We start from the raw sequence: 20,295 nt of genomic DNA, 5'->3' as shown, positions 1-20,295 counted from the left end.
GAGGTGTGACTCCACTGGACGAGTTGAGGTCGCACTGATGCGGGGACATAGACCCGGTTGGCAGGGGTGTCAGGTGGTGCTGGGTCTGTGCGGAGCGCGTCCTGGATGACGGACTCGAGCTCCCAGTGGATGGGGCCGACGAAATATGAGTCCGGTAGGATGGGTTCGGGATCGCCCATAGACGCCGGAGACCCGTATAGTCGTGAGAGTGCGTCCGCCTTTGCGTTCTTCTCTCCGGGCTGGTACGACACGGTAAACTGGAAGCGCGTGAAGAACAAGGCCCACCGGGCCTGACGCGGGTTTAGCCGTCTTGCCCCTTTCAGATACTCCAGGTTGCGGTGATCAGTCAGGACCATGAAGGGGTGCCGAGCTCCCTCTAGCCAATGCCTCCATTCTTCCAGGGCGAGTTTGATGGCTAGCAGTTCCCGGTTGCCCACGTCGTAGTTTCTTTCCGCCGGGGACAGTTTCTTTGAAAAGAACGCACATGGGTGCACCTTGGGGGGACTCCCCGTGCGTTGGGATAGAACACCCCCGACCCCTTCTTCGGAGGCGTCCACCTCGACAATAAACTGGCGGTCGGGGTCCGGTTGGTTCAGCACGGGAGCTGAGGTGAACGCCAGCTTAAGGGTGTCGAACGCCTTCTGGGCTGCGTCAGACCATGGGAGTTTGCCTTTCTTCTGGCTCGTAAGGGCGGTAAGTGGAGCAGCCATTGCCCCGAAGTTCCGGATGAATCTCCGATAGTAATTGGAGAACCCCAGGAACCGCTGGAGCTCCTTTACGGTGTTTGGTGTAGGCCAGTTGTGCACCGCGTCTACCTTGCCTTGGTCCATGGCGACCCCTCCTGGCGAAAGCACGTATCCAAGGAAGGTGAGCGTTGAGACGTGGAACAGGCTTTTCTCCGCATTCACGTAGAGTTGGTTGGCCTGCAGACGCTGTAGCACTAAACGCACCTGCTGGACGTGCTCCTCCATACTGTGGGAGTAAATGAGCAGATCGTCAATGTACACAATAAGAAACCGATTTATCATGTCATGGAAGAGTTCGTTCATAAAGGCTTGGAATACTGCGGGGGCGTTTGTGAGCCCGTAAGGCATCACCAGGTACTCGTAATGCCCTCTTGCCGTCAGGAAAGCCGTTTTCCATTCATCGCCCTCCCGGATGCGCACCAAGTTGTAAGCGCTACGGAGATCAAGCTTAGTGTATATGCTTGCCCCTCCTACCTGTTCCAAGGCCGCGGGGATGAGGGGCAGAGGGAACCGGTTCTTCACTGTGATCGCATTCAATGCCCGGTAATCGATACACGGACGGAGCCCTCCATCTTTCTTTCCCACGAAGAAGAAACTTGAAGCGGCCGGGGACGTGGAGGGGCGGATGATGCCCTGCTGCAGGGATTCCTCGACGTACCGGTTCATGGCCTCCTCCTCTGGTAGGGACAGCGCGTATATCCGACCCCTCGGCAGCGGTCCCTCTGGCAGCAGCTCGATAGCACAATCGCATGGTCGATGGGGAGCCAGCTCTGCGGCTTTTTGTTTGCTGAATACCTCCTGGAGTGTCTCGTAGCAGGGGGGTACTGCCTGGGTCTTTGTAGCCGTGGCTGCCTCCACCGAGGTGGCTCGGCAGGTGACGTTCAGACATCTGGACATACATTCAGGAGACCAGGTCAGTAACTCACCTTGTCTCCACGAAATCACAGGGTCATGGAGCACAAGCCACGGGTGTCCTAGGATCAGAGGCTCCCGGGGAGAGGACACTATGAAGAACCTTATGTCCTCCTCGTGCAGCGCTCCGACCCGCAGAGTGATGTTAGCCGTCTGGTGCATAATCATTCCGGTGCCCAGGGGCTGCCCATCCAAGGCGTTGATTCGGAGTGGAGGACGCACCGGGATGAGGGGCACAGATAAACGGTGAGCCAAGTGTTGGTCCATAAAATTCCCTGCCGACCCCGAGTCCACCAACCCACGTACCTCCTGCTTCATTTTCCCCAACGATAAAACAGTAGGTAGGGTTAGTTGTTGACGTGACATGTTTAACACTGGAGACAGTCCTACCTTGGCGGAGGTGTAGGTCCAGCCATCCTTCTGACGGGGGGGTCGGAGTCGGCAGTTCCGAAGGAGATGTCCCGCCTCGCCACAATACAAGCACAACTGCTCCCTGATCCTCCTTATTCTCTCCGCTGGAGACAGGGGCAGGCGACCTAACTGCATCGGCTCCGGTCCCTCGTCGGCCAGAGGAGGTGTTACCGGAAAGGTGGGCTCTGATGGAAAACCGGCTCGCGGGGGTCGTCGGGACTCGAGGAGGTGTCCCACGCTAATGGATACTCGGATGTAATCGCCAAGCTGGGTGACATCCCCTCGGCACGCCAGTTCGGCCTGGAGTTCAGGACGGAGACCGCGACGGTAGATGGTCAGGAGTGCGGTCTCGCTCCACCCGCTGCCAGCGGCGAGGGTCCGGAACCTCAGGGCGTAATCTGACACCGTTTGCGAGCCCTGCCGGATTTCGCACAGCAAATCTCCCGTTGTTTTCCCGGTAATGGGGTGGTCAAACACCTCTTTAAACTGTGCTTGAAAATGTTGCTCAGACAGAAGTTCTGGGGCTCCCGCTGACCAGAGGGCCGTTGCCCAATCGAGGGCTCTTCCTGTTAACAGGGAGATGACGAAGTCGACTCTGTCCTTCTCCGTTTGGTAGTTTGCAGAGTGGTGGGCGATATACATCCCGCACTGCATGAGGAATCCCAGGCATTTGCCAGGAGAGCCATCATACTTTCCCGGCATAGCCATCGGGGCGGGTCCGGTGGATGCCGCAGGAATGGCGGGTTGAACCGCCGGTGTGGCGGACTGGCGTAGGAGCTGGCATAGCTCCTCAACTCGTTCCTCCTGCTGGGCGAGCCGAAGTTGGAGCTCCGATGGTTCCATTTGAATACAGGTGAGGTATTCTGTCACGTCTGGACCCTGGAAGGAGACTCGGACTCAGGATCAGAGCTTCCAATCTTTCTTTATTTTTTTAAAGGACAGATAGTAACTATGTTCCGGGACAAATCTAAGTGGGAATTCCGAAGACAGGCAGTAGGTCGGCAACGCGGGAGGCAACAGATGGTTCTGGTCCAGGGGAATAGGCAGGTTCGTGGTCAGAGGCAGGCGGAAGGTCGAGTCACAGGTTCTAAGGGGTTTAGGGGTAGATAATCAAAAAAGCGGTTCAGCAGAGAAGTGTACATTCAATACCTCACAACCTGCCCGCTGCGTCGGGCTGCTTTTATAGGTATTTCTCTCTCGCAGGTGTTTAGAATTCCGGTGATTGACTCCGGAGGACGCGTTCTTTGGCTCCCCCTAGTGGCCTCCTGCCGTCACGCTGGGGTTGAGACCTCACAACGTGACGAAGAGGAAGAAATGTCAGGCCAGATTATTTCCTGGAAATGTTCCTGAATATCTTTGGGAGGATTTATAGGAGTAGGAAAAAGAAGTCGTCTTTGAGTTTTTTCCAAGCAAGAACTATTGATTTCTTTTTTTTGCAGATTCAATGGGGCTTCTGTCTCATCTGCTGATTGTGCCTGCAGACACATAGCAGAGTTCAGTGTTCTTACCAGAGGTGGTCTTTATCTGCACTTCACACACACTCGTCAGCTCCCCGCAGACGTACACCCGGTCTTGCACAGGTGTGTTTTCAATTGAAATGTCAGCTCACGGATGAAAGCTGGCAAATAGCGTCCAGTTTATTCATTGTAGCCCAAAAAAAGCTTCTAATATTATAGTATATATTATATCATTTGTCAACAGCTGGAGTGATGAAAGCAGCAGTGTAAAACATGAATATAAATCTACAACTCTACCCTGTTTTTGAACTGTGGATTTCTTTTCAAAAGAATCAAGCACCTGCTTGGCCTTTTGTGTTCTGCAGCCGTCGTACTGGAGACATCGAGTTTTCTGCAGCTTGAGATCCAACGAAGAAAGAAAGACGGATCAAACTAACCGTTAACCCGCAGCACTTTGGTGCTCTGAGGATCTTTCCTCACGCAGCCCCGATAGGTCGGTGCCCCGTTCAGCTTCATAAAGTGAGGCTGCGTTAAACAACCGCCGGGACTGACACGTCTTTTCAGACTGAGAACGCTCGCTCCGCTTTGACCCCGGGAGGTCTGCTGTTGTCAGATTACATTTTTTATTTTGTAGCAGGAACAAAGCGTGGAGTCTACAACCTCTGCGAGCGCTCAGCTTTGCTCCCCGACATTGAACTCCGCCGACGTGTGAATCAACGCGAATCTCTTTGTGGCTCATCAGAAAAACACACACACACACACACACACACCACAGAACAGAGAGGAGGCACCGGTGGAACATCAGCCGCACACCATCACCGGGCTAATCCACGTTTACTTGGCACTCAGACTACCAGTCAATCATCGTTGGCCCTTCCAGAGAGGAGAACGGATTTGGTCGGCACCTGTTCTCCACGGACTAATTCCAAATTGCCTCGTAGACGGTTTCTGTATAATTGCGGGCCGGTAATATTTGTGAGCATCGACTGCCAGCCTCAATTAGTCATATTCCTCTGAGTACACATGCAGTTTGTGCGGTTTAATCCTGAAGGCTTTCCCACTGTAGAATTTGGTTATTTGAAAAATGTCGTCGGCTGAGTGAATTATTCCCAGTGGCGCCCTTGAGTTCAATAGAGCTTCTCTAACGTTTGACAAAGCAGCTTACTGTTGACAGTTGATGGCTATTGCATCATCATAGATGCTGTCAGTATTCCCTCCCTGAGTGGCCGAGCCAAAGCGCGTGTGTGCGTGTGTGTGTGTGTATGTTTGGGTCTGGGGATGGTCAAACTAGTTTGGAAGAACATTTGAACAGATGCATGTTGCAGAAAGATTGTGAAGTTTGTTTGAAGCAGACACTTTTTGCAGGATTACATCCTTCTCGGACATGTTAACTCCTTTGGAATACATAAAAAACACACATAACTTTGTAATGTGAGTCCTTCTTCTTCACCTTGTTTGTCCTTCGGCGTTTCTATCTCCCATAATGCCGCGTCGCCTTATTCAGTTGGGTACCACAACCTTACATGTCATAACGTACAAAGTTTTTTCCTCATGAAGTCACCCGTATTGTTTCTAAATGATCCTGCCGTTAGATCTTATGATGCAAATCATTCCGCACAACAGCAGTGCTGTGAAAAATGTATTTACCGTGTTGTTATTGACTTTAACTTTGTGATGTTTCACCTCTGTTTTACCCCCCAACAGATCCCTTCCCAGGTAGGGTGTCTTTTTTATTGTCATTGACAGTTTTAACATTGCTTCAGTCTTTTGTTTTGTTTTTTACACTCACAAAAAGCCCACAAAGCTACTGAGGCGCTGAAAGCAGATGCATGGTGCTGTTTTCAGAAAAATGCATTAAATAATTTAAATATTATGCTTTTTTTTATTTTTCCATCTGCTGCACCAATATAATCCAAAACCAATAATCTGATCAAACCAAAGGATTGAATAAATCAAAGCCAACTACTTGTTTATCCATCCCTCCATGACTTCCCCAGCTGTGAAAGCTCTTCAAAATGAGCTAAAATTGATTGAAAACACTTGATAATCCCACAAACAGCTGGGAAAAAAAAATGTGTCTTTGTTATAGGAACAAAGGAACACAACACGGAGAAAAAAGTGTGGCTCATTAATGTAAACAGAATTTCTTCCCAGAAAATATCCTCATCAGCAGTAAGAAAACACCGTCAACAGGTTCCGTGGGAGGTTTCTTGGATAAAAGTGATGCCAGTGACAGTGAGGCCTGTGATGATGCTCGCGGCGTGACGGGAATCTGCTCCTCGCAGAACGCACGCTGCTGCATCTTTTTTTTTTTCAACGCTAGTTCCCAAACCTGCCAGCACCAAAAATAAAACTGTTAGCGTTCAAATACCAAAGCGTCGGTTACACGCAGCTCAAACAATCTCGTGTGCTTAAATGATCCCGGAGGCAAGCGAGCGAGTTTGGATTTGAGTGCACACGCACTTAATGTCAAACTAACCTCCATCTCGTGGTCGGCCTGGGTGAAGACATTTGCATCGCTCTCACACCTCGGGGTATCACCAAGATAAGTGCAGCTTCCTCAGAGGCCGATTGGTGGAGGCCTCGTCACTGGTAGCGGTCGTTGCTCCGATGCTCTTTATCGCCCTTCGAAAGGGCGACATGGCTCCTGTAGAGTATCAGAGATAAACTGACGACCCGGTTCATAAATTAATAAGTAAGAAAATGCATTTAGTGTACACCAGAATACAGCCATGACTCTGGAACTGTCTAATCAATAAAGTAATCACAGTATTGTAAAACCACTAATTTTGAAACTCTACTCGATAGAATAATACCAACGTACAGCTGTGAGTAAGTATTACCTGATATTGACTGAGAGACATTCGAAATCCGAGTTACATTGAACTCACCAGCAGACCACTCCCAGGGGCGTGGACACTAACTTTCACACCTTTGCTGATCTGTATAAATACCTGTAGGCACCCATTGTTCTGGAGTTGGCTGGTGGAAGAGACACTGTGGGGGGTCAATGGGGCCCGTGGCCTGTTGGTTGCAGAGACCAGCTTCTCCTCAGCTGAGATGTTCTTCTAACAGCCTTTCTTTTATTAAATACTTTAGATCCAAGATGCATTCTGTCCATCCGACAGCTTTATTAATTAGACTTTCATGAGGGGCCATGACTTTTTTGTAAATCCACCTCTACCCGCTCCGCGTACCTTTCTCTCTGAGCGATCGAACGTCGGCCCGGCGAGATGAGGTGGCGGCGGAATCACGCCGACAGCCTCCGCGGCGGCTCGTTCCGCTCCTCTGCGTCTCATTTCTGGCCCCATTCATTTTTCATTTAAGAAGGTGACACAATGTGCTCTCAGCCCCCGAGGGGGCCGGAGCGCGCCAGTCGATTTCCCCCCTCCGTACCGCCTCGCGGGTTGGATCGGAGCACGCCGGGGGGAGGGGGGGGGAACTGACAAACGCGCCTGTAAACACACGGCGGCCGACTGTCCTCGCCTGTCAGCAGGAGCTAAGTGCCGAGATGTAAACAGCTGGCGAAGGTGTGATCAAATTGTTAAAAGCTGCTCAGTCAGAGAAATACACTTTCCTTTGTCATGAACTCGCCGATTAGGACTCAGCGTTGGGATGAGGGTCACAAGGACGCACTTACATCTTAAGAGCCAGGTTCTATATCTGCATGTTTTTTTAATGCAGCAACACGTTTCAGCACGTGGCCTTCATCAGGTCAGCGGGAACTGAAGAAGACTAACGAAGGCCGTCGCAGCACGTTCATTTCTAAAAAGTCGCTGTGCATAGGAATGAGGTGAAAACCTTCTGTTATGGCTTATAGTCACTTGTTTCAGGTCATGTGCTCTGAGGATTTACAAGAAATAATCTCTGCACAGTTTTTTTAGCAGTTATTTAACCAAGTAACATCAATTGAGAACCAATTCTCATTTACAAGGATCTCTCTAAACTTGTTTTTTCAAATCCGTGAATTGTATTTGCCGTTTTACATTTTACTTCAATATCTCCATTAGCTAAATTCTAATGTACTTTATAAATCTATATAGGGGGTACTAATAGTGATTGATGATGAATAATGATACCTTATTCTGCATAGTAGGCTTATCTTTCTAAATTACATATTGATTCAGGTTACAAACGGTCTGCTGGCCAACGCCGTAGTCTAGTCATCCTAAAACACGTCTCCAAAGGCGCATGTGAGTAGACAAATAGCCTTTAATCATCCGTGACTAAGGTTAGAGTAGAACATTGTTTCTTTTCACCGGACAGAAATGTTTTACTTTTTTGTGGGAATCAAGCAAAACCCGAGGAGTTTATTCACTCCAAAGGCTCCTCGTGAGGATTTCCCTTCGCCAGGAGGCTCTTTTACTGCTCTTGATTTTAAACTGTGGTGCATGTTCTTTGTTGTCCAAACGGATTCATCACACCGGCGAGCCGTCCCTGTGCTCATTAGCTTTGGGGGCTTCTATCTGTGCTGCACCTCAATAACTAATTCTCTCTTTTCTCGTCCAGCACCATTTTATTCGTGTTTGCCTGCTTAATCCTTGTGCCTCACTAGGGGACATTTTGGGGCTTTTTATTTGTATATTCTTTGATAATTTACTGTCATAATCAGTGTCACTATGTCAGCAAAGCTGTGAAAGGAGGATCAACCTCGGTCCAGCATTTACACCCCCCAAATATACTCAATACACTCAAATTCCCCACCAGAACAATCAAAACCACAATTTTTGATTCCACGTCCAATTACATCCAATTACACATTCAATTATATCTGGCTTTTAATGTAGAGGCGTTGCTCCACATTCTCTTATGAAAGCGAGCGATACGAATGTCCCCATTGAAAAATGATATATAATTATAAAAGAAAATTACCCAAAATTGTGAAATACTCGCTTGCAAATAATTTACGCTCTATTATGCATGTCTTTAAACCGCAGTACAATTAAACAGGTTAGTTAGAAAAGGAACATTTTGTTGGATTTATTTGTTATGTCACTGCTTTAAAGTATTTCATTGCAATTATTTATTGTTTTTATTATTTATTGTAACTTATTATTAAATAGTCCCACGTAACCCTCCTGCAAAGAATAATTCTACGTTTTATTTTTAGAAAACTGTTATGAAAAACAAACCAATAAAATGAACATTTTAAAGTTAATGATCTTCTGGGTTAAAAAAAGTGAAAAACAATAATACTTCTATATATTTATTTAGTTACGGCGTAAGAGCAACTTTTTCAAAGTCAGGCACAAGGGCAAATGAACAATTCATATTTTAGTTTCAGTTTTAGTGTAGCTAACTGATGTGCAACACGTTTTGTGTATTTGTGGGACATGCATGTCGTTTATGTTGATTGACTGCATGTGTGCAGCACAATATTTCCCTGTTTTTGTTTTGGGAGCAGCTGACGCTGTGTCATTTATATGCTAATCAATTATCGCCTCCGTCCTTTTTCATCAGATCACCTCCCTCTGATTGAAAAAATGACACGTACCAGAAAACGATTTCTCTTAACTGTGACTTTCTCCTCATCTGTTTTCTGTGGCACCAAATGGCTTCAACTTTTGACTCATGATTAATGGACATTGCTCCACAATGTGTCTTTATGAACGAGTGCAAACATTTCCCTGTGATATGAAACATGTTCATCTTGTCGTCGTGCACACTGCAGGCTTTTTGCATTTATATTGAAACTGTTCATTTCCAGCTTCTAACACCCGTGTTGCAAAGAGACCGCCAGCTCTTTCTATAAGTCATGACGATTGTTTTCCTCTCCGTTCTCTCGCCGGTAGGACTTTGGGGATGACGGCTCGTTGTACATCACCAAGGTGACCACGACACACATGGGCAACTACACCTGTCATGCCGACGGCTACGAGAAGCTTTTCCAGACCCACACGCTTCAAGTGAACGGTGAGAGACTTTTCCGTTCATCAATCCATCCATCGCCTGCCGTCCGCTAGTGCCACGCTGCTGTCCGTCTGTGCCGACCGACGCGCACCAAAGGTGCAGCCGACCGAATCAGGCGTGAATCAGAAACGGCGTGCAGACACGACGGCGTGTCTCACGTCCTTCGGCGTAACAGCCTGACTGCTGTCGACCAAAACAAAACGTGGAAAAAGGAAGATTTCGAATATTTCCCTACACACCATCAGCCACCACACGCCGAACCATTGTCTCTTGTCCTCGGTCGAAGGGATTTGTTCAAACTGGTATTTTTCCTTTGACAGAAATCTTTAAGCCAAACGCAATTTGTGTGGAATAACAGTGTAGTGGTCTTGGACGGTTTTGGAGGAAAACCCACTGCTTAGGACTCAAAGGACACAAAGGTCCTTTCCTTAATGGTCCTTAACCCGATGGCACTTCTTGAATAGCTGTGGATGTTCCTCCTTATTAATGAAGACTATATGACGACCAGGAACTCAGTTATTGTTGTATTGTAACAGTTCGTGGTCCGGTCCAGAAGGTTCAATTTGCACTGAGCCGTGTGGTCGTATACCAGCCTCCAACAGGCAGCAACTCACCTGTCCCACGAATAGAGACATGTGGGATTAAGCTAACGGAGGCGTTTGCTGCAGCACGCCGCTCTCTCCTCCTCCTCCGCTCTCTACCAGGCTCATGTGATGCAAGAGTTACGAATGAAAGTCAATGTTATTCGTAACTCGTACTGCTCATTAATTACAGATCACGGTGAACTTGCACGTGAAGCAGAGGGCAAAGGTGCATCGCGCCTTGAGTTAGTGGGAATGAGCCTGTTTTCTGGTCCTAATGAGTTGAGTGTTAATAAGCCACATCGCGGCGATGTCGATAGCTCCACAACTTCATTACATTTGACAGACAGTTCATTATCATTCTTGCAAAGACTTGCCTGAAAGTTAATTGCAATGATCTACAGGTCTTATCGTGACACTCACTATATTATACACAAGTATCGTGTTTACAGAAACAAGGCGAATCTCAAGGGACCTGTGACCTCAGTCATAATTCATACCAAAACTTCCAGATGACCTTTTGTACTGCAGACTATACATTTTAAATTCATAGGCGGGGGGGGGGGGGGGAGTCTCTGAGAACCAGCTCATCACCCCGTCGTGACTACTGACAATTTCATAAAAGTCAATTACGAAAAACAGCTGAAGGAGTCATTGTGGGAAACTGGACTCGGACGGGTGTCCATCACTGTGAGGCCACATGAGAAGGACAAGAGATACAACTTTGGATTTGATTCAGATTACGAGTTTCCTGACAGCTTCATCACACCCAAACACACAGATACACAAACACACAGTCGTCACAATGCCCCTTGTGGATTGCACGCATGCCCTTCGCGAGTGGTCCCGTGTCTTTTCACCGGCTTTCTGCGTCGTGCACTTTTGTCTTCGAGATACACTCTTAGCTCATGACTATTCACGATGTGCGCCATGCTACGTCTACCATCTTCTTCGTTTAATCCATAGCTCTGTGTTTGTTGCAGTGACCTCTACACACAGGAATCAATGAGGTTGCATTTAATTTGTGGTTGGGCTGCAAACTTTGGCCACTCTCCCGGACACTTAAGCAGACAACCAATTGTTTTTTTGTTGGGGGGAAATTGATGAAAGTCTGAACCACCTCTGGAAGCTGCATTCATTTTGAAAACATCATTTTGAAATGAAACTATTCCTGATGGGATCCTAATGTCGTGTTTACTTCTGCCTGGCAGCTCCATCGTTCCAAAGGTAGCCTTCGCTGTTCGAAGACATCCACGATGCATATCACGTGTATTACTCATGCGGAGTACGTAAGCAGTTATTTGTCATTGTCATCATTTTTTCCCTCTCACTGTTTCTGAGAACGATCAAGCAACACCCTTCTGGGAATTACCAGCTCGCGGCGGTGGGAGTGGGTGGGGGTTGTGTGCCTCCGTCACCCCGGCTGTCATGTTGCTGGGTTTAACGTTAAGACCCGATGCTGCTAGCGGGCGAGCCGTTACCCAGGAGGCCTTGCTGGGAGGTGACGTGAGAATGGCCAGCGTGTAAGCCTGCAAAGCTCGCTGCCTGTGGCAGGATGTGCTGTGCTGATCCCTCACATGACCTGTGATGTCATATCGCCAGTGGGAGGACAGAGGTGGAGCCGCGCCGAGTGGAGCGACTGTGGCTCAGCAGAGAACCTATGGCCTTGTTCGTTTCCACGGTTACTGAGCTGTTGTCAGCATCTTGGGAAACCAATAAATACACATATACATACAGTATATGTAGTATATGTCTGTACGATATGGATAAAAGCGTCATCTAAATGACATGCAATGTAAAGTGTGCACACGCAAACATGTCCAATGAGCTCATCGACTCCCTCAGAAAGGATAAATAGATGATATATATTTTATTTATTGCTAATCTGTCTTTTAAGAATCACGTTCCCTATGCACCACATTGCATTATTTTTTATTGTATTATTTAGAATCCTTTCAGTGGTTGATGGATCAAAGGAAATGTTTAAAAGAAAAAGAACATTGGAGCCTGCAGAAGACATCTCCTGCACGGTAGACGTGATGCAAACGTAGTGTTGCTACTTGGAGATCCGTTATGCTTCTTCCTTTTTGTCCTATATCTTTTTTTAGAACAGCTCCAGCAGTTTCACAGAAAATATAACTTTGGTCGGCCATGTGATGCGCATGTAATGTGTTGAAATTCAGGTTCCGGATAAAACCGTTGAATTATTGCCACATGTCTCCATGAGGCGTGACGCTCAGGTGGGACAGTAATCACACCTGCGAGAGACAGCTCTCATCATGGTGTGAGCACATTTGTCATCATGTGTGTGTGTGTGTGTGTGTGTGTGCGTGTGCGTGTGCGTGCACGTCATGGTGAGTGTTTGTGTGCACGTGACGGAGAGGGATCACGTGTTGTTCCAGTTTGTGTTCTTCACTTGTCTCAATGCAACAGTCATTACGGCCGCCAGGTTTGCAGGCAGCCGCGTGTTGGAATTGATTTAAAGCGTCTTCCAGAGCGCCGAGGCCGACGGGAGCCTCGCTGATTGATTGACGGCCGGCCGGCCGCTTTCCGCCCTGCTGTGTCGCCACACTCAGAAACACTTTAGAGTGCAACTTCTCTCACGTCTGGCCTGCGTCCAGTTTCGTCCCACTGACCAACCCGCTCTCTTCCTATTCTGGACCGTCCGGGTGTGTTTACACATGCACACTGGAGTACCTCACACACCCTCACACACTAAGAGGGTTCTCTGTGGACAATAAGGTTGTGAGGCGCAAGATCTACAAGATGTCGATTCATTCTGAGAAATCAGGAATATTCATGTATGTCTTCAAAGATTTTAAAAAGTATCTCAATATTCTAATCACTGCATTCATTTCATCATGTAGTGCCGTCGAATATATACAGAATGCATAAAGAAAGTGAGACCTCGCTTCTTTTTGCTCGCCGGGTACCAAACCCCAGCTGTCATATTGGACTCTAGAAGAACCGACCCCCGAACGTAAATCTGACCGAAAGAAGAATTCCAAATCTTCATCAAATCAATCCCTTTTGTAATTAACTAGGTTTTCACTCTTGGCTCGTGGCCATTCCTCAATTCTTCCTCAAGGGGAAATTAAAACATTTACAATTGACCACTTTCAGTGACTGTTTGTTGGAACCTCCATAAGGTTAATGAACGACTAAAGACACCCAGGATGTGCTTTCACTCCCATATTCAGTCACAATATAATATATTCATTGGCACAAGGTTTCCCTCAGATAATGGGCCTTTTACTGAGGAGTCACGTTTATAAAGCCAGTGGGAAAGAACTTGGCTCCTCATACATTTGGCATCCTGATGCCCCCCCCCCCCCCCCCCCCCCCTCTCATCAACCTGTAACATAGAGCGGATCATTTCAAAGTAGAGATGGGTAAATTAGGTAGATGTGCCGAGCAGATACCCGACAGAAGAGTCTGAGAAGCTAATACAATGCAAACGCAAACCCTTTTTTTTTTTTAGATCTTCGGGAAGCACTTAGTGGAGATAACATGAATTCACTCATGTTCATCACGATGTTCTCCCACCGTGTGACTTCCTACCTCAATTTTAACAGCAACTCCTTTCACTCAATGCATTTAAAGCCTTTTAGGACAACAGCCGTCCCCAGTAGGTCAAGGTTTTCAAGGACAATCCCACGTTGGTGGTTGGAAGGGGGGGACGAGGGGGGAGGGGTATTTTAATTTTGCAAAAGCTTTAATGATTTACAGTCCAGCTAATTGATAGCAGGTGACGTACTCACCCTCCCAAAGGCATTACGAGTTGAAAGCGGCAGCACAACATATTGAGTCAATAGATCAATAGCATCAATAAATGTACCTCGGTTGGTAAATTGTTCCTCTAACAAAGCGAGTGAGTGTTTGTCCGACGCGCTCACTTTTCATTCGATGTTTACCGATGTGACGTCGGGGTGTTTGAGGAAACCAGAGCGGGTTTCATTCAAGCGTCCCTCCCATCGCAGGTGTTTGTTTGAATTGTGTCAATGAAAACGCTGCTTTGAGGACTCGGCTGAAAACTTCTTGCTCTGCCTCAGCCGACCTCTGCGCAGCGATCCACGCCGCCGATTAGACCTGCACACTCACGCGCAATTACCGCACCTCCTCTTCCACCGCGACCTCTCTGACTCCAGCCCCGAGTGCAGATTTTCAGCACAAAATACCAACCAGTTCCATCTTCTCGACGCTCACCAGCAATTTGCTCAAAGAGGTGTGTGAGATGAGATGTGAGCTCGATGCCGTGCCATCTATTTTCTATCAGTCTCAATGGCATCAGAAGATATTTCTATTTACCCTATCAGGCCATCCTGATGATACAATCTCTTCTCTGTCTCCTCTGTTTCTAGATTCTTATGGTTAGACAAATACACGATCATACCATGTGTATATATATATATATATATATATATATGTGTGTGTGTGGTATGATAAGGATCAGTGTATTAAGCCATTGAAGACCTTGATTCATTCAGAAATAGATTCAGATCATTTCTACTACTAGTCAAACTCTTTAGAACATCTAAGTTCTCAAATGTAAGATGGCCTTACTTTTATTTAAATGCATTTCTATTTTGCTCAAAGGCACCACGGTTTTTCTCTTGAACTAAAAGTCCTGTGGATCTGTTTTGCTTTAACTCCAACAGCCAATTAATACAACGTTTGTAGGATTTCCTCAGAGGCTTTAATAATGAGGCGCTGAAGGGAAGCCGGTCGATCCGTGCTCCCGCTGTACGACTGTCCATCAAAGTCAGCAAAGACCCCCAAATCTGCCCCCCACCGCCGCCACACGCACAAAAACTACAACCACGATTGATCCAATTCATTCGACGCTGAGCATAATGTACTTGTTCCAACTTCAGCGCTGACCGGCCTTCATAATGAGTACAGAATCTGGTGCACTTGTAACGATCACATTGGGGGAATTGAGTTGACATGGAGTTTAGTTGAACATGTTTATTCAGGCAGATAGTCTAATTATCCTCTAATTATTAAGTCTTTGATTGCATCAGTGTGAGTTACTCCTCAACTCAAAGATCTGGCAGTTCTGTGTCTGTTACATCTCACTCAGTTCGGTTCTTGGCTGCGTGCTGAATTTAGATGAGGAAAAAGATAAAAACAATTTTTCAAGAAATGTAAAAAAAAACATTTTTATTATTATTATTATTTCGAGACCAATTTAAATCCCCAAAGTATCAACAGTCATTTAGTACAAGCCAGAGCAGCATATCTTCTAGCTTGGCATGGAATTTATTCTTGAAAAATAATTTTTTCAGCTATAATTTCATTTCACAGTGTAAATCGGACACTTTTATTTTATTTTTTCTTTCACACTACCTACCACCAACTGCAGCAGCAGCATCTGATCAGCAGCAAAATCCAATCGTACCATTTACACCGGGCTTCTAAAGAATACACCGTTCAGGACTAGTGAGATTGCTTCTCTTTATTATGCGAGCATCCAGGAAGACTGATGCAGGGGTGCAGCTTTGCTTCCCACCTGTCCTCATACACGGAGCAACTCCACCTCCCGCCGCCGCCACAAGGTGATTGACAGTGAACGCACGACACGCAGAGGGACGAAAAGAAGGATAATAAAAGCAGATCGAGAGCTGGAGGATATTAAGCGTGAGTAATAATCTCCACTCCATAGATGGTGGTGCAAAAGGAGTGTCTCCGTGGGCTCCGTCCAGTCCTTGTTACCGCTGAGGGCCCCTCACAATAACCCGGACTGTGCGTTGTGTCGTCTCCTAAGCGACAGGCGGCTGCAGAATGACTCACGCGGGCTTCTTGGGGTCGCCTTGGACGCGGCGCCTCGTCCCTGTCCAAGTTGCAGTCAGCATCTGTCCTCGGAGATGCTACTTGGTTTTTCTAAAAAGGTTTCATCATTGTCATGCTACTGAGAGGAGGCGACTTTCTCTGAAGGATTATCACTCTTCTGGTATTTTCCGTGTTTTGCGGCTCAAGACTAAACATTTAGCCACCGGCTGTAGGACTTTTTGTTGGCGTAATCTGTATAAATTCATATTGTTAATGCATCTGTGGGCTTTATTGATTTATGTTGGAAATACAGCGTGCGGTATAGTTTGTTTTTGGTTTGTTTTTGCTTCAGGGCAACGTAAATAAGTGAAACTGCGGGATGGTGGCACAAGGTGCAGAAATGCGTCCACTCAGCTTTTGGACGACTTTGTAGTAGACATTCAGTTTGTGACTTTTCTTTATTCCGCACATTCGGTTTTCTCATCATCCGTCTTGTCATTTCCTCCTGACAAAAGCTAACGTGAAATCAATGGCTACCAAACAAAATCAATAAGATTCCGGACGGAGATTCTCTGCCTTATTTATCTATCTGATTGGTTTTGGCTTCCGGTGGAGGGAGGGAGGGAGGGAGGGAGGGGAGGGAGGGGGGGGTGGAGTGGTAACCTCACCTGAAGGCATTCAGCGATGCTAATGCCAGAGCATAAGTTCAGGACTTGGCATCTCCTCTGGAACTCCTCGTTCAATACGCTCGCCTCGCTCCTCCACTGGCACTTAAGGAAACTACACTGCGGGATTCTCTGCATTTATTCACCTCGCGTTCTCTCCTCCCCCACCCCTCCCCCCTCTCCCTGCTCTTTGTCCTCTGTGTTCTCCAGTTCCTCCCATCATCCGAGTTTACCCGGAGAGCCAGGCCAGGGAGCCGGGCGTCACGGCCAGCCTGCGCTGCCACGCCGAGGGCATCCCCGGCCCCCGGCTGGCCTGGATGAAGAACGGCATGGACATCGCCAGCAAGCTGTCCAAGCAGCTCACCCTGCAAGGTGCTCCTCCAACTGCGTTCACACTGTTTTTATTTATTCCCACAGCAGCTTCCATTGTTATTTATTTCCTACTGGTGGATGAAATAAGAGGTGCACCATGAAATGGCTGTAGGTATCTATTTAAAGATAGCTTCATGTTTATGACAGAGGATTTAAACAGTGGTTTATATAAAGGAAAATACCCAGTAAAGAAAAAAGAAAACATGTTTTAAAGATATTAAGTACCTTGTTAATTTCAGTTTTCATGTTAACTCACATTGTTTAGGAGTTAGTTTCCGATTGGTCGGGTTTTCCAGTTGGATGACATTAGCTATTCTCCATATTGAATCCATGGATCAGTAGATTCATAGTGTCATTTTAATTGCTTGTCCACAGCGTGAAAGATTCATTTTCAAATGCCTTTATTGTCCTTTGAAATAACAGCAAAGCCAAATGTTCCTTGGATGTTCGGCACAAAAGTCTTTTACATGTTTTCAGAAACGCAGCAAGCGGCAGCCACGCGACGCGTTCTTACTTTGAACTGCTCCCTCCTTTAATTCCCCCTAAAATAACCTTCTCACCTTCTCCCCCAACATGTGGGAGAGCTGTTGTGTAACAGTCTGTTCTCTCTGTCTACTGCTCCTCAAAGCCAATGGAAGCGAGGTGCACATCAGTAACGTGCACTTTGAAGACACCGGCGCTTATACCTGCATCGCCAGAAATGATGCCGGCGTAGACGAGGACATCTCTTCGCTATTCGTGGAGGACTCCGCTCGCAAAACCTGTATGTATAAGTCATGGCGGTGGCATGTTATGTTCAGAGGATGATGGAGTCATGCAAGTGGAGCTCTTCATAATTCATCGCGTCAGATCATAAATGTTCTTTTCCTAAGATGCGGCGTTGGAGCCTCCGCAATGGAAATAATGGTGATGCCATCTTTGCTTTCATCGTCTCCTGTTTCGGGAAGCGGGATCAATTGTTCTTGCGACATTTTGTTTTCTCGCACATTTCATCCTCCGCATGCCGGGCATTTGGTGCTCGCTGTCTCTGTGCAACCGATTGATTAATAACTCAAATGAATCTTCATATTAACTGATAATGAAAGGAATCATTGGCAGCAGCCCTGATTTGTATATGTCCTGTTGGATAGTTCTTTCTTCAAAAGGTAAAACGGAAATTAGCGCTCACAAGCCATCAGGGTCTGATGTTGGTTGACGTACAAACCAACAGAAGGACTGATTGCTCAACACGTATTTTCCTCTCCGTCCCTCCACATCTGTCACTTAATTGGTTAGTCTGGTATTTGGCATTGTCAATAGGTTACTCGTGTCACATCTGGATTGTGACACGAGTAACCTTCTTTGGAGGCCTTTTTTTTCTCGCCACAAACAATCTTCCGTTGTATCCCCCCCCCCCCAGACACCCTTCTCTCTCCACACGAATAGAGTCTCACACGCGGTGATTAACGTTGACCTTCTCTGAAATGTCAGGATCTGTCTTCGGGGTTGAAGACCAGTTGTTAGCGTGACGTTCTTTCCTTTGGGTAATTAGGGAGCCCAAAAAGCTCACTTGTTCACCTCGCAGTGGGGTCACGCACATCGAGTGTCCGTCGCCCCCCCCCTCACCTCTGCTACGGCCAACTTAGATCTCCTCCTCCGCCCGCTCCATCGCGCTCGCCGAGGTCGGGTGTCAGCCTTCTGTGGCTGGACCCCGGGGCCGAAATGGTGCTGGGAGATGGTCGTTGCATAAGGCCTTTTGGTGTGAGCAGCCCCCTCCCCCCCAGGATGGGAGTCAGCGGACACAGTTTCACGTCAAGGAAGGTTCATTTGTTTTACTACGTCTTCGTAGTCTGGCATGAAAATCCGACTGACGTACACGGGCCTCTGTAGTTTCCCTACGTGCCACCGGTGAGCAACATATTCCCTGGACCAGCTGTCTCAGAGAGTCTCACAGCCTGCAGGCCCCCGTGAAACATTCCCTTCCGCTGCAGAAGCTGAAATAAATATCAAACGCTCCCTCACCGAGTCCTAAAATGTCCCTTTAAATCTCATGTTATTAATGTCTACAACAAATACAACTTTGACTAATGTATTAATCAACTAAAACTAACACTTATTCATCTCTTGGTACTCTCGGATGCTTATGACGAGGTTGTTTGTGTGTAGCATCAACTAAATATTATATATACATATATATAACTCTATATAATAATTGGTAAACGTATTCTCATGCTCATGTTACTAAATATTACACAGTACAAATGTGGTGATGATTGAACTGCCAACTAGCTTTAGATTATTGGATAGTACTTGTAGGAAGTGAAGTCATTTCACCATCGTGGGTGCTAATTCATTACACCTATTTACAATTTAAGATTCAAAAGTTTAAAATATTAGGAGAATATTTACGGTTTAAATGAAAAATACAATACATGCAATGCAAAATGTATATCAGCACAAGTAATAAATACCGAAAAAACAAGACGCAAAATCCTGTCACCACAAATATTTGTTTCATTTCTTAGATCTGAATGGAATGAACATTTCTCTGCCGAGGTCACCTGAGGCGGCGCAGCAGCAGGAGGAGGATTGATTCGGCTCTCGGTCACCTGCTCATTAATCTCCTGTCTGCTGGCTCGGTGCGTCTCTCAGGTGAAGGAAAGTAAGCAGGGAACTTCAGGGAGATTAAAAAAAAACAAAAAAAAACTAAAACATCCTCAACCTCCACTGGCGCACACAAACGTGGCCAATGAGCAGTTGGTATTTAGCAACTCTACAAATCTGAAACGTAGAGCATTTGTACCCCAAAGACAAAACGCAGCATCTGTCAGACGCTTATGAACATTTTGCTATTTGTGTTCCCGTCTCCATTATACTCACTTTAATTGCCTCTAAATGGGTGACGGTGGTCTCTAACGTCGTTCTCTGATCCCTCGGACGGCCGCGTGCTGGTGCCGGACTACCCCGAAATCCAATTCCACCGGCGTGAAACGCAGATCCCAACGACGCGCTGCCATCATACTTGGAAATGTGCTTGAAGTGTGACTTTGTGGAAAGTAATGATCTCATTTTTGTGAAACGGCGGTGTTTATGAGCCGCCCGGGGCGTCTCTCATTCAGGCGCCTGCATGAGAGACGGCGGCGAATAACTAACTGAGCCCGTCGTCAAAGGGTCTGAGAAAGGTATTAAGCAGCAGATGAACTGAAAAAAACCTCATCTGATGAGCGAGGCATGAGCCGTCTTTTTTAGAGTAATTCTCCTGCGGGGAACGTGAAGGTCAAAACCTTCTCTCCGGCGAATTGTGTTGTTTCTCTCCGACGTACCCGAGCATCGGAGTCAGCGTCACCAGGAGGCAGAGCGCCGTCCGCCTCTGGCGCTAAAACCGTTCCTCAGGTACAGTGATGAGTCATCGCAAATAGAGATCCGTTCTGTTCACGCTGTGTAGGTAATGCGCCGAGCAGTTCATCCCAAATATTAAGGTTGCACCGCG

General features: G+C 46.9%; 1 protein-coding gene across 1 annotated transcript in view; it reads left to right on the top strand.

Annotated features, from left to right (window-relative positions):
* The window catches only part of fstl5 (follistatin-like 5), a 107,844-nt gene that overhangs the window by 70,045 nt on the left and 17,504 nt on the right, over positions 1 to 20,295 (top strand). Inside the window, exons 8-10 of the mRNA XM_040174002.2 lie at positions 9,319 to 9,439; positions 16,665 to 16,826; positions 17,455 to 17,589. Of these exons, the coding sequence (XP_040029936.2) occupies positions 9,319 to 9,439; positions 16,665 to 16,826; positions 17,455 to 17,589 (418 nt within the window). The remainder of the gene's footprint in view (positions 1 to 9,318; positions 9,440 to 16,664; positions 16,827 to 17,454; positions 17,590 to 20,295) is intronic.

This window comes from Gasterosteus aculeatus, chromosome 4 (genome assembly GCF_964276395.1).
Source record: "Gasterosteus aculeatus chromosome 4, fGasAcu3.hap1.1, whole genome shotgun sequence".
Lineage (NCBI taxonomy): Eukaryota > Metazoa > Chordata > Actinopteri > Perciformes > Gasterosteidae > Gasterosteus > Gasterosteus aculeatus.
The sequence above is the reverse complement of the archived record's forward strand: the minus strand, read 5'-3'. Positions and strand labels throughout refer to the sequence as shown.